This window comes from Suillus clintonianus, assembly GCF_016758775.1.
Source record: "Suillus clintonianus strain FC179 chromosome Unknown DEU56scaffold_158, whole genome shotgun sequence".
NCBI classification, from domain to species: domain Eukaryota; kingdom Fungi; phylum Basidiomycota; class Agaricomycetes; order Boletales; family Suillaceae; genus Suillus; species Suillus clintonianus.
Genome location: NW_024539382.1, coordinates 1 through 12,744, shown reverse-complemented (window position 1 = coordinate 12,744; position 12,744 = coordinate 1). Strand labels below are relative to the sequence as shown.

The window sequence follows — 12,744 nt, the reverse complement described above, 5'->3', positions numbered from 1 at the left end:
GCCACTCACTGTCAGAGAATATCACTTGCCTCGACATTTCCGCGGACAGCACATTGCTGGCGAGCGGGTCATACGATTCGACAGTGCGGATTTGGAGCTTGGCCACTGGAAAAATCGTGGCTGGTCCATTCGACAGTCTTGAGTGGGTGGGCACAGTGCGATTCTCGCAAGACTCAAGGAAGATTGCGATCAAGTCAACTCTGGGGAAGTGTCTTCAGGTTTGGGATGTCCAAGAAAGGAAATTGGATGTCAGGCTGAGGAAAACTCTTTTCGTAATACATCGATCTCCAGTGTTCTGGACTACCAAAGACAAGATTGTAACTGCATTTGGCTTCACGGACTTCGACTCCCCGAATACGATCTATGAGTTTGACGCGTCCACGCTGGCGACGGTCGGAACTCCCTTCGGAGGGCACATCGGTGTCATCAACGGTCTAGCACTTTCGTTTGATTGTGCTCTCCTCGCTAGTGCTTCTGATGACCATACCATCAGACTCTGGGACTTCGAGTCCCGCCAGCTCCTCGCCTTATTCCACGTTCGGAATCCCAGCCACATTATTTTCTCACCTGACTCGCGCCAACTGGCTTATACGACCTGGTGCAACAACAATATCTACGTATGCAACACCCCACCTGAGATCCTTCCGAGTATTTACCCTGGAGAACAAGTGTCTCAGAGAGTGCGTAGTCATTTCCGTATATGTGTTGCGCATCCGCTGACATTTTTTTGCAGACCGGCCAGCCTGTAAATACACCCCTCCCACTTCTACCCAACGTACGCAATCCCTTTCTTTTGTTCATAGGCACCACTCCATTAATGTTATTGTTGTAGTCTGATGCAGCTCATGCTGCTGCCGTGTATGATAACGCAATGATATCTGCAAGGCCGACCTTGAGCGGCGGCGGGTGGACTGACAGACACAGCGTAACGTCTCGCATACAGCCCGGCGACATGCGACCGCCTACCGCCATGCGGCTGCCATCTGTTGGCACGTTGTTGTCACCAACTGACATGCAGAGGCAACACTACGACCCAGGACTTCAGTCATTGCCTCAAAACCTCTCGTACGCACACGGAGGACCTGCGCTAGATTTTCATAGTACAACATTATCGCCTGCCGTAGCTCTTCTCCCTCTACCTCGAAGTTCTTCTCCTGAAATAGGCTCACGGCTACCACAATCATACCCCTATCCCCGCGAATTCATCCCCTCCTCTCACTATGTGGGCACGGTTTCCCCCATTCGTAACCATGACTCTGGTAATCCATCCCCTGACGCGAGGCTACAAAATCTCACGGCATACATCACCAAGGACGGAGACTATCCTGTTGCTCGTGGCGGGTTCGGCGAGATCTGGAAATGTACCTATTCCATAAATCGGACATCGATCAAAGTTTGTCTGCCGTGCTGTGGCTGTCCATCTGTTTAAAATTGACAATTGCGCAGGTCGCAGTGAAAGCGTTGCAGGTGTACGCTGCTGATCAACTTGGTCCAGCCCAGACGAAGAAGATCAAGGTCAGTGTTTTGACAAAAGATTGCATGTAATATTCCTCACGCCAGACGTCGCTACATCTTAGAGGATAACGCGTGAACTCAGAATATGTGCCAAACTCAAACACAAAAATATTCTGCCCGTTTATGGCTATACTAATGGCTTCGGCCCATTTATAGCGCTAGTCAGTCCTTGGGCGGAGAAGGGAAACCTGACCGCATATTTAGAGCGCGAGGGTGCGGATCTTACTCTCGTTCGACGATTCCAGATCGTAAGTCCTCACTTGTATTTCATAAAGACTACAAACTGATGGTAATCTCAGCTCAAGGATATTATAGCTGGTCTCCAATATCGTACGTGCGAGTTAGTTTAATACTGGGCCAGGAATACTAACTTTTCCCCGTAGTACACGCTAACAGTGTCATCCATGGGGACTTCAATGGAGTAAGTTCACCATCTCGATGGTTTCAACCCGATTGAGACGTGCTCTCCAGCCTAATGTGCTCATCTATGGTGATGGCACTGCGTGTGTTGCCGACTTCGGCCTCTCCTTGATGTATTCCGAGGTTATAAGCGCATCTCAGGCTTCCTGGACGTCCACGCTCAAAGGAAACATGCGATGGATGGCTCCTGAGCTGCTTGTACCAGAACGGGAGGATGGATCTCCAACTCGTCCGAGTGAGCAGAGCGACATCTATTCGTTTGGCGGTATTATGTTGCAGGTACGTTGTGTAATTTCGACTGCGCAGTGATATCATTATCTCTGTCTTTAGGTTCTCACCAACAAGATTCCCTATTATTACCTGCCGAACGATGCCACTATTGTCCTATGCATAGCCAGGTCGGAAAAGCCTTCCCGATCTCGATATCCTGTGCTCCTTGAGAAGTATTGGCAGTTTATCAAGCAATGCTGGTCTACTGATCCTCGGGACCGTCCATCGACCGAGGGAGCTGACGGAGTGATTAGGAATGAATTTTACTCGCTGTCCAGATCTCCTTAATTCTTGGACTGTTTTGCATGCAACGATCTAATTACAGTACAGCTACATAGACGGCATCAGGCACGGTATGCTACTAAACGTAGGTTCACCCCCAGACTTATCTGAGTACTTACACACGAAGAAAGACTTGTCAGTACTTGTTCGACGGCAAAGATATCTCATGGAGCCAGAAATGTGCCAGTGGGTGCTTGGGATGATCGACGAAATAATACATGTATATCCTATAGCTAAGCCCTGTGGACCGCGTGTCAACACCACGACGAGCTCGACATCACGCTGCCCAACTGCAACCCTAAACCCACAAGAGCGAGTAGTTCATGCAAATACGTGTTCATTCTACCTCGGCGTTTCCTCCCGCATGGACAAGTCAGTGTAAATATCCTTGTTACTAGCAGCAGGAGACCGAGGGCACAATATTACAAACGACATACATGACGAAAGTAGAGCGCTCCTTCAGGATGGGTACGGGAACACCAGTTGCTATTGTCTCTGTGAACTGTGCCCTGTAAAAGACGGAATCACTCCAAATAGTCGTTCACTATAAGTGGAATAACCTCCGCTTTTTGATGTCGCGCTTGCTGAGACCCGATTAGCATATAGATTCATTCGGAATGCGAGAAGGCTCGCATTGTAGGCATTTCACCTTTGCTGTGCGTGTCGCACCGCCTGGGAGGGTGTGAATGGCCTGAACTCCAGCTGACTCTCAGAGTGGACTGGTAATAGTAAGACGTGGACCACTGTGAGTAACGTCCAGATATGAACTCCAGAAAACTCTAGAAACCTCCCACTTTGCAAGGGTGGCTCAGACTATTTGATGATCTCCGTAATCCATCACATCAATGTCAACTCCAAAGAGTACATATAAGGCACACTGCAGTACGGCTCTGTTTGTGTGAGATATTTCAATTATGGTTTAGCGCCAATTGGGCGCCAATCGGCGAGGTGCTTTACAGCATTAACAATTGCACAGGGCTCTGAACTTGCATACCAACATGCACGGGAACACACAGAACTCGACGGTTATTTAGACTGATAAGTTCATTGGTCTAGAGTCTGAAGGACCCCAGGCTAGGATGATGCTCCGGCAACGGAGATGACCACGGCAGGGAGCCAACAAGCAAAGCGCTGGACCGTGGTTAAAAACAAAATGCTGTGGAATGATATGCAAAAATAGAGGGTTGGCAGACGCACGCACACGCAATCAGGTGAATTACTCACGCATCCCCCAAATTGCTAGCCTCTAGGTAACGTCAAAAACAGTCTGTTCATTCCAGCTCTGACGAACTGATGATCGGCTTCAACAGGAAAAGTGTACCAGCTGCCAGCAGTTTGGCATCCTTCGAAATCTCTATCAACGTCAGGCAGACGATAAGACCTCACCGACGACGCTTCAAATACTCCCAAATAGGACTCTGGCAGAGACACTGGTCATGGCTTCCACATCGAGACAGCCTGCAGCAGCAAAGAAATCGATTTTGACACCCGTAGCGACCTTGGAAGGTCACACAGAGTCCATTCCATCCATATCCTATTTTACGGACGGCAAGCGAATGATCAGCGGGTCACGCGATGGGACCGCTCGACGATGGGACCTTGAGACGGGGAAGGAGATTGGGGAAGCACGGGATGTTGGTATGCAGGAAGTACGTGCAGTGGCTGTATCAAGGGATGGTCAATGGGTTGTCATGGGTGGTGGACCTCTCTTGACCGGAGAGCTCAGAGTCTGTGAGGTTGAGACGGGGACCGTGAGAAGATCTGAAGGCCACTCAAGGAAAATCAGCTGCATCGATATCTCTGCAGACAACATGCTGCTAGCGAGCGGGTCATACGATTCGACAGTGCAGATATGGAGCTTGGACACTGACGAAATCGTGGCTGGCCATGATCCATTCAAAAGTGCTGATCGGGTTGGCGCAGTTCGATACTCGCATGACTCGAGGAAGATTGCGGTCATTTCAGAGCTTACTAAGTGTCGTTAGTGTAACTAACTAAGGTTCTGCAAAATAGACTTGTGCCGTTGTACGACAGGCGAGTGAATAAGTCTATTTTGCGCACTGATCTGAGTCAGATGAGACTGAGTATCTGACTTAGATAGATGGAGACTAGGTGCGAACAACATCGACACGAGTTTCGTCAGTTGGGGTGGGGTTTTCCGGTCGTGGCCTGCTTCGGCTTTTGCCGGGTCACGCTGATAAGAATATCCGCTGAGTTCGGCGGCAATTGAGATCATTGTCGGGCGAAGCGAAAAGAGGTCGAATGCACGCGGGATGGAGAGCGCGAAAACATCGACCAGCGGATGAGAGCCAGCATGAAACCTCGAGTGTGAGGCATGAGTTTTTGAGGAGTTTTCTAAAGCACGACACAACCCACAATGAGCAAGTGCTTACACAAAGTCGTGCAGAAAACACCGACACCCCAACTGGCGAAGACTTGCGAAATAACGCGAGCGCATGAGTGCGAGTGAGAAAATATTCATTATCTAACGATATCTACGTTCGTATGAGTCCATTGAAGCTCTAACAAGAGAGAAACGTGAGTCCTGCAGTGAACTGGAAGTAAAAGTGGGGATGATGGAGTCAATGCGTCGCCAGTAGTCCATAAACGATCTCGATTTCCAGCGACCCTGGGCAGCTACAATATCCGGTGGGTTTCCGCGGAGTAGCAGTTCAGTAGCCCCCCCGATGCGGAAGCAATGACCTGTAAGTGTGTCCAACCCAGACGCTCTCCATACGTCATTACATCTCGTTATGAACCAAGGCCTGGTGAGTGGTGCCCAACCCGAGTCTGTTTCAAATGCGAAGAGCGGGGCGAAGGATGGTACTGAAGAGTTGGCTGACAAGTGGTGCATGAGAGCGTCGTAGGGATTTGTGGGATCATCGATCCTCATTATAGACACTGCGTCACCTTCTCCTTGTGTGGTTTTAGACCATGGAATGCGCAGGGAGGCGAACTTGACACCGCCGTCGGTTGCGCGATGAGTGATTGGTGCGGAGCGTGATACGTGGCGAGAGGCGTCGAAGCCGTGAAGGGAAGGAATGATAAGTTCACCGAGTCTGTGAAACGAGTCAGTGAACGGTCAACAAGGACCATGCGAGTGTCGCACCTGCAGCAAGACCAAAAAGCGATACTGGCTACGCCATAAACAGCGGCGTCGAAAGAGTTGGAGAGGTCAAGATGACGGAAGAGCATGTGCATGTGGTCCAGAGAGACTGGAGGTCTGCGGGGACGCTTAGAAGTGTCTGGGACCACTTTAGCCAGACCTTGTTTAGCCCTGTGAACTATAGCGTGACCATGCCACTGCGCGCCGTTGAGTTGATGCCAGAAGTGAAGTCCCGCGAGCCAGTTGTCTGCGGTCGTTTCTGCTACGCGACCCGCCCAAGAAGATATGAATGCTGCTATAATGTATTCTGATGCTGGAAGGCGACGGTCCTCGGGAATAGAGATGGAGTCGCAGAATTGGTGAAACCTTAGGAGGCCTGCTCCATAGTTCTCCCTAGTCTTTGGCTCTACTGAAATTAAGAGGACGTCGAGGAGGCGTGATGCTGTCGCGAGTGGAAGATTGTTCAGAAGATTTGAATGGAATGAAGTTGAATGAGGCGCAGACCAGAGGCGAACCCTGTCGCATGCAAGAACATGAGGACGGAAGGTAGACGGTGCGATGATATTAGCTGGTTTAGGTTTACGGGGCTTAGGGATCTTGTGAGCAGCGGTGGGCGGCACTCCGATTTCGGGTGGCTTCTTCAAAGCGTTCCGAAGACGGACCAAGGCTGTCACCATGTCAGCATCAGCTGACTCTGACGAAGGGGCGTCAGACATGAGGAAGGATGAAGGGTTCCAGCTCTGGGGGCAGCTGGATTATGGGTAGACGAGTGCTCGCTGGACCCGTCTCGCCACGAGAAACGGGGTCTGCCTTGTTCGTGAGCGACTCGACGTAAGTCAAATGATAAAGCATGTTAGAGTCCATTGCAATGGCCTCCACGCGACGGATGCAAGAGTTAACCTGGAAGTTCCTGCTCCGACCGTGCTTGAAGGCCCCGATGATTCCTTGGTTGTCTGAGTGGATCAGGACAGCCCGATCCTTCCAGCCGAAGGTGAGTAGTGTGATCACCGCCAGCTCGACGGCGATGGCCTCGAGCCATCCGATGTCACGTCCTTCTCCCTTCCAGCCCGCTGTGATACGCCATGCGCTCCACTTCTCGCCCAGGACGAGGCCAGTACCCCAGTCCGTTGAGGCGTCGACCCAAAGGTCTATGTCTTGAGGTGGACCTCTGGGCGTGAGGTGACGTGCAGGAGGTGGTCGAGATAGCGTGGATCTCCACCACTTCAGGTCTGAGAGCACTGATGGCGGTGGCTTTCTGCGCGCGAAACGAGAGTCTGGTGGGAACTGGGAAATGAAGCGGCAGAGGTTGGACAGGTATGCCCTACCGTGAGGAATGACGAAGGCGACATGTGATAGTGTTCTGTTAATGCTCATGGCGTCCTTGTACGACATGAATGGTGACGTGGACAGAGCTAGCAGAACGCTCTCCAGCTTAGCGAGGTATTTGAGACGTTTGGGCTCGGGCAGAGACACCGACCGCTCGATGAGGTCCCAGAGGAAGCCAAGGTACGTGAAGATGGTGTCGAAATCGGCGCACTTCTCTGGGTGCCATGGTACGCCCAGAGGGCTCGTTGCTGTGAACACGTCTAAGAGGTCGAATAGGTACTCGTACGGTGTGAAGAGGCCATTTGCGTCGATGACGCCGCCCGCTACGGGGAAACGAAAGATGGAGTGGTCGTCGACCCATTTTTTTATGGGAGTGATGTCCATACAGTGGAGAATGTCTACAGTAGCGTCTGCTATGTGGCCTTGAACGCCACCGGCGGTCGTGAGGCCGAAAGGAAAATTATGATCAACCCAAAACGAACCGTCAAAACCGACAACTAGAAACCTCTTGTGCGGCGGCCATACAGGCACGGTGCGATAGGCGGCTTCTATGTCAAGCGTTGCAGCTTGCGACCCGAGCGGAGCGGTAGCCACCTGTTGGCTGGTAAGTATGTGCTATGACATAATACCATGCGTCCTTCGACGCGAAAAAGAGGTGATGGCGCGCTACGGGGCCTCACACGAGATAAAGAGCTCAGCGAGGCTCAAACGAGTGCCTCGCTGGCAAAGAAAGAGGCGGGCAACACCGCACAACGGAAGAGGCGGACGACACCGCGCAACGTAAAGAGGCGGACGACACCGCACAAGTAAAGAGCTTAGCTGGGCGCATATATACGCCCAGCTTCGCAAGAAAGGGGAGAAGGGGCGGGCGACACCGCACGAGGCAAACGAAGACACTTACGATCTCTGCTACTTGTGCTGCTGTGCCCCAGGCGGTTGGGAAGTCGTCAGCGTCGAGGTGCTTGTTGACTGAATATCCATCTTCCTTGTTGATGTATGAGAGGTCCCTAATGATGCGAAATTTTCCGGGCGAGCCGGCTTTCTCCACTAGGCCAAGCGGGGAGGAGACAAAGAAGCCCCCCAGTTTGGCTTCTACTTGAGCTGCTGAAAACGGTCCTGACATGCGATTGAGTGTGACTTCTTCTTCTAGGTATGAACAGATGACGTCCGGGTTATCTAAAGCTGATTTGTGGTTAGGTGGTGTGTACGAGCGGGTGAGAACTGGCATGTTGCCAATGGGAAAACCGTGTCTGATGTTATGCGCGAGGTCAGGGTATTGAGATGTAAGGTTGAACTTGAGTAAGAGTCTCTCGAAGGCGTCAGCACTGTACGGTGTGACGACGCGGTGCAGGATGTCATCAGCACAGTTTGGCTGAAGCGGCGTGTGTTTTGCTGCCGCAGACGGAGCAGACGTGAATGATGTCTGCTCCGTGCTTGCCCGGGATGCAACGCCCGATGTTGTGTGAGATGCAGACGATGGCGGAGGATGACTTGAGAATGATCTTGTCCTGCCATACGCAGACGAGCGGAGCGTTCTTGGCTGAGTGTGTATAGGTACAGTCACTGGCTTTGTGGCCGTTCCGACCGCAGAGGAGGCAAAGGGGTCCGTCGGAGGAGGCCCCTTTGCCCCTTCGAAAGGGCTTTCCATCAGAGGACGATGGAGCTGGGGCGTCTGATCTTGGTTTGACTGCGCTCTGGTACGGATGGTAACGGTTCCCATTGCCGCCGCTAGAGCCTTCGAGGCGGGATGCTAAAGCGGTGAGCCTATTGAGCTCTCTGTTGGCGTTAGCAGCTGCCTCGTCGGACTTATCCCTCGAGATCTTCGTCAGCGTGTCGTTCCAACGACATTCGTAAGCTGCTTCAGTCAAGAAGGACTTGGTGTTGAAAAATATGCGGCGAGTCTCGATGTCGAACGTGAGCACAGCCGTGAAGTTCTCTTCAAACCTCTTGCGGGAGAGACAGAACAGTCGGTGCTTTCTGAACTTCTCCTTGATGGCTGCGCCTGCGATGTGGTTAAGTAGCTCCATGAAGTTTTCGTAAGCTTCGTAGAACTGCGCAGGAGACCAGGATGATTCCGGAGGGAAGCCCGAGGCGTCCATTACCGACTTCTTGGGATCGTCTAGAACGAGACCCTTTTTCATAATGATGCACGAGGGATCATTATGAATCTTCTCCATGGCTTCTGCCGTTAAGAGCGTGAGAGGCACGTGCATTTTTGAGTCTGCAAGATTAATGATCACGCGTGGGATTTCAAAAATGTCGTCTATGGATGAAACCATCTTGATCTCATCGTCGTTGTATGCGAGTTGTTTGACCGTAGATGTGGTGCTGGACACCGCTGGGGGTGCAGAAGTGGGAGCTTGTACGTCCTGATGACGTTCCACCATGAGAGAGTCGAAGGCTGATCGAGAATGCGGTGTAAGCGCGTTAACCGCCCTATATGCGTTGATTAATGGGGTATTGGTGTCAATAGGCCCCGGATCAGGCAAGGAACGCGGGTCGAGGCTCGGGACATCGAGCATAAGCTCGTCATCGGATACAGTACCCGAAGTCGTGTCTCTCTGATCAGCACGTTCGCTGTTATGAGCTGTACGTGCGTCATTTTCTCTCTGGATCAGATCCCTCGGGGATAATTCCCGTCGGGACCTTGGCCTACCGAGGCTTTCTGCGATTCTGTCGACGTCTACGACATCCGCGTCAGTGTTTGGGACGAGCGCTGCGGTACTTTTTCCGCCAACGCCCCCTGGCAAACCAGAACGAGACACGATATTGGTCATGTCTAGTAGCGGCTAGATCTGTACGGAATAACAATAAGGTGTCGAGTTCTCACTTAAGAAAAACGAGAGAGTGAGCGCGTAAAGAAAGCGAGATGAAAGACGCGTGTATCGGGACGCGTCTTAGTTATGCGATCACTCGATTAGTAAGCACTAGTTTGAGCTAAATGTTCTCAGGTTCACGTGTAGCTCAAACTGCACTGTGGGGAAGTGTCTTGAGGTGTGGGATATCCAAGCAAGGAAATTGGATGTCAAAGTGAGGAGCTTTTGGGCCTCTGGATTAACTAGTCCACACCCGTTGTGCCTTCGGCACAGGAAGGCAGCAGAGCGCTTCGCGCTCTGCTCAAGGTGCCTGTGGCACCTTGACTTCTTAATAATCATAGCAGGTTTTGAAATATACTGTATTTTTGAGATCATAATTTGAATTTGAATTTTTGTATATTTTGATAATTAATAAAAATTATCATACATTGCACAAATTGTACTATAGTATAATTTATTAGTTCTCCCCATCTCATATTCTCCTGTCCCCCAGTCACATATTTTTGTGCTGTTTTATACTTTATTGATTCTCCTGTTCTCCTGTTCTTCTATTCTCCTGTCTCCCATCTCATATTTCCCCGTCCCCCCGTCCCCCCGTTCTCCCGTTCTCCCATTCTCCCATTCTCACATCTCCCATTCTGCCATCTCATGTCCTTCAATTTGGGAGGTGCCTGTATCACCTTATAATAATTATGGCAGATTTTGAAATATATTATATTTTCAAGATGTCATAGCATGAATATTCACAAACAAAAAATTAAAGCATGTTATAGGAATAACTATAAGACAAATGTGAATATCAAGAAGGCTTCCAGCCAGGGGGAGGACCCTCCTTGAGTACCTGGTCAAGATGACGGTGCTGCTCCCAAGTTTTCCCCTTCCTCTGCTCAAGGATGTGTGTACGCCAAGCATCTGCAACATCGCGCTGCTTCCGATGCTCCTTTGCCTCATCCAAGCGTGTGCGAACAACATCCCAGTCCAGATCACTACGCTTGAGGTCATGCACATGTTGCTCATCTGCCCAGGTCATTCTCTTGGCCAGCTTTGCATTTTGTTGCTGCATGTCGTGAAGTCGCTGCTCTGCTGCATGGCGACCCTCTCGTCGAGTGGAGATCTTACTGTATGGGTTGCTGAGTTGTCTCCGTTCGAGACGCGCCAAGTGACTCTCTGAAAACCGGAAGCGAAGTTCAGCTTCCCAGTCTGTCACACATGAGGGTGCTGGAGGAGTGGTGGATGTGGTGATGGGTGGGGCAGGCATTCTGAGAGCAGGGATGAGAATATGGTGCCGTTCGGCACGTTGCTGCAGTCGAGCAGCATAACTCATGTCGAGACCCTGGAGAACCCTGGCATTCCAGTCGAGAGCTGGGTTTGGCTCGAGGAAGCCATCGTGCCTCGTAGCTACTGTAAGGGACCAATCAGACAGAGACAAAAACAAATGAACTCACCTGTTGACACAGCCTGGCAGCGCCGCACGCGAGTCACTGCACATCAGTGATGTCACAGCGAAAAATGTGCCAGTACCAGGCACTGGGGAAGCACTGGGGATAGTACTTAGTATAGTAGTTACTGTTAATTTGAAATCAAACGAAAAACGAAAGAGAAGAACTCACCCGTCGACATGGCCCAGCGTGGCAGGCAGCTCCGCATCATGCGACACGGCAAAACACGCACCGGAGCCGGTATCAGGCGCTGAGGTGGCAGTGCTGGGAATAGTCATGCTGTCAGTGTTAGTGGGAGGCAGCAGGACACGACGGGAGGTATTTGGAGATGACGGAAGGTGTCGGGAAGTGATGGCAGGTGAATTGTGAGGCCTAGCGTGAGGGTTGGGCTAGTTCGTGTTGACGTCGCAGCGTCGGTCGCGTCGGTGTCGTGTGCACGGTCGGTGCTCGAAAAAAACCACGCAACTTTCCAAATCGAGGTTTTGCCAAGCTAAGCGCAAACCACGCGAGCAAACGTGGACGCCATGTGAGCAAACATGGCGTCCATGCGAGCTGCACGCGCGTCCCTACCCATCGCGCCTTACTTTATAGACTAGTCCACACCCGTTGTGCCTTCGGCACAGGAAGGCAGCAGAGCGCTTCGCGCTCTGCTCAAGGTGCCTGCGGCACCTTGTCTTCTTAATAATCATAGCAGGTTTTGAATTATATTGTATTTTTGAGATCATAATTTGAATTTGAATTTTTGTATACTTTTATAATTAATAAAAATTATCATACATTGCACAAATCCTGCTAGCAGAGGAATCAGTCTAATGTTTGTACTATAGTAAAATTTATTAGTTCTCCCCATCTCATATTCTCCCGTCCCCCCAGTCACATATTTTTGTGCTGTTTTATAATTTATTGATTCTCCTGTTCTTCTATTCTCCCGTCTCATATTTCCTCATCCCCCGTCCCCCCATTCTCCCATTCTCCAGTGTTCTTGTTCTCCAGTTCTCCAATTCTCTCGTTCTCCCGTCTCCCATCTCATATTTCCCCATCCCCCTGTTCTGCCATTCTCCTGATCTCTCACTCTCCTGTTCTCCTGATCTCTCAATCTCCCAATCTCTTGCTCTCCTGTTCTCCTGTTCTCCCATTCTCTCATTCTCCCATTTCTTCTATTTTCCCGTATCCTGTCTTGTATTTCCCCGTCCCCCCCCCATTCTCTTGTTCTCTTGTTCTCCTGTTCTCCTATCCTCCCTTGTCCTGTCTCCCATCTTGTATTCTCCTGTCCCCCCATCTCCCGTCTCCCGTCTCCCGTCTCCGTCTCCGTCTCCCGTCTCCCGTCTCCCGTCTCCCGTCTCCCGTCTCCCGTCTCCCGTCTCCCGTCTCCCGTCTCCCGTCTCCCGTCTCCCGTCTCCCGTTCCACATACTGCAGTCACTTTACCCTTGATAGAAACAGACAGCCGAGGTTGAAATATCCCTGTTCTACACAGGCCAGCGGGATGTGGGCCGATGAATGTATTGTTCTGTTAAATACAGGTGGGCCGACACCAAGTATTTATCTGATACAATCAATGGGCCCATGGTG

General features: G+C 51.1%; 3 protein-coding genes across 3 annotated transcripts; 1 reads left to right on the top strand and 2 right to left on the bottom strand.

Annotated features, from left to right (window-relative positions):
* Positions 1-871: 871 nt before the first annotated feature.
* On the top strand, positions 872-2,493 carry DEU56DRAFT_761500 (kinase-like domain-containing protein; the record flags this gene model as incomplete). Its single annotated transcript, XM_041350547.1, has 7 exons — positions 872-1,393; positions 1,447-1,515; positions 1,578-1,763; positions 1,815-1,845; positions 1,899-1,936; positions 1,987-2,214; positions 2,266-2,493. 7 exons carry the CDS (start codon positions 872-874, stop codon positions 2,491-2,493), a joined length of 1,302 nt encoding a protein of 433 aa, XP_041201821.1.
* Positions 2,494-10,283: 7,790 nt separating this feature from the next.
* On the bottom strand, positions 10,284-11,452 carry DEU56DRAFT_761499 (uncharacterized protein; the record flags this gene model as incomplete). Its single annotated transcript, XM_041350546.1, has 4 exons — positions 10,284-10,415; positions 10,577-11,126; positions 11,181-11,273; positions 11,346-11,452. The coding sequence occupies 4 exons, from the start codon at positions 11,450-11,452 to the stop codon at positions 10,284-10,286; spliced, it is 882 nt and encodes a 293-aa protein (XP_041201820.1).
* A 665-nt stretch (positions 11,453-12,117) lies between these two features.
* DEU56DRAFT_761498 (uncharacterized protein) lies at positions 12,118-12,453 on the bottom strand (the record flags this gene model as incomplete). The annotated part of the gene is made up of 1 exon (XM_041350545.1): positions 12,118-12,453. The coding sequence occupies one exon, from the start codon at positions 12,451-12,453 to the stop codon at positions 12,118-12,120; it is 336 nt and encodes a 111-aa protein (XP_041201819.1).
* Between the last annotated feature and the right edge of the window lie 291 nt (positions 12,454-12,744).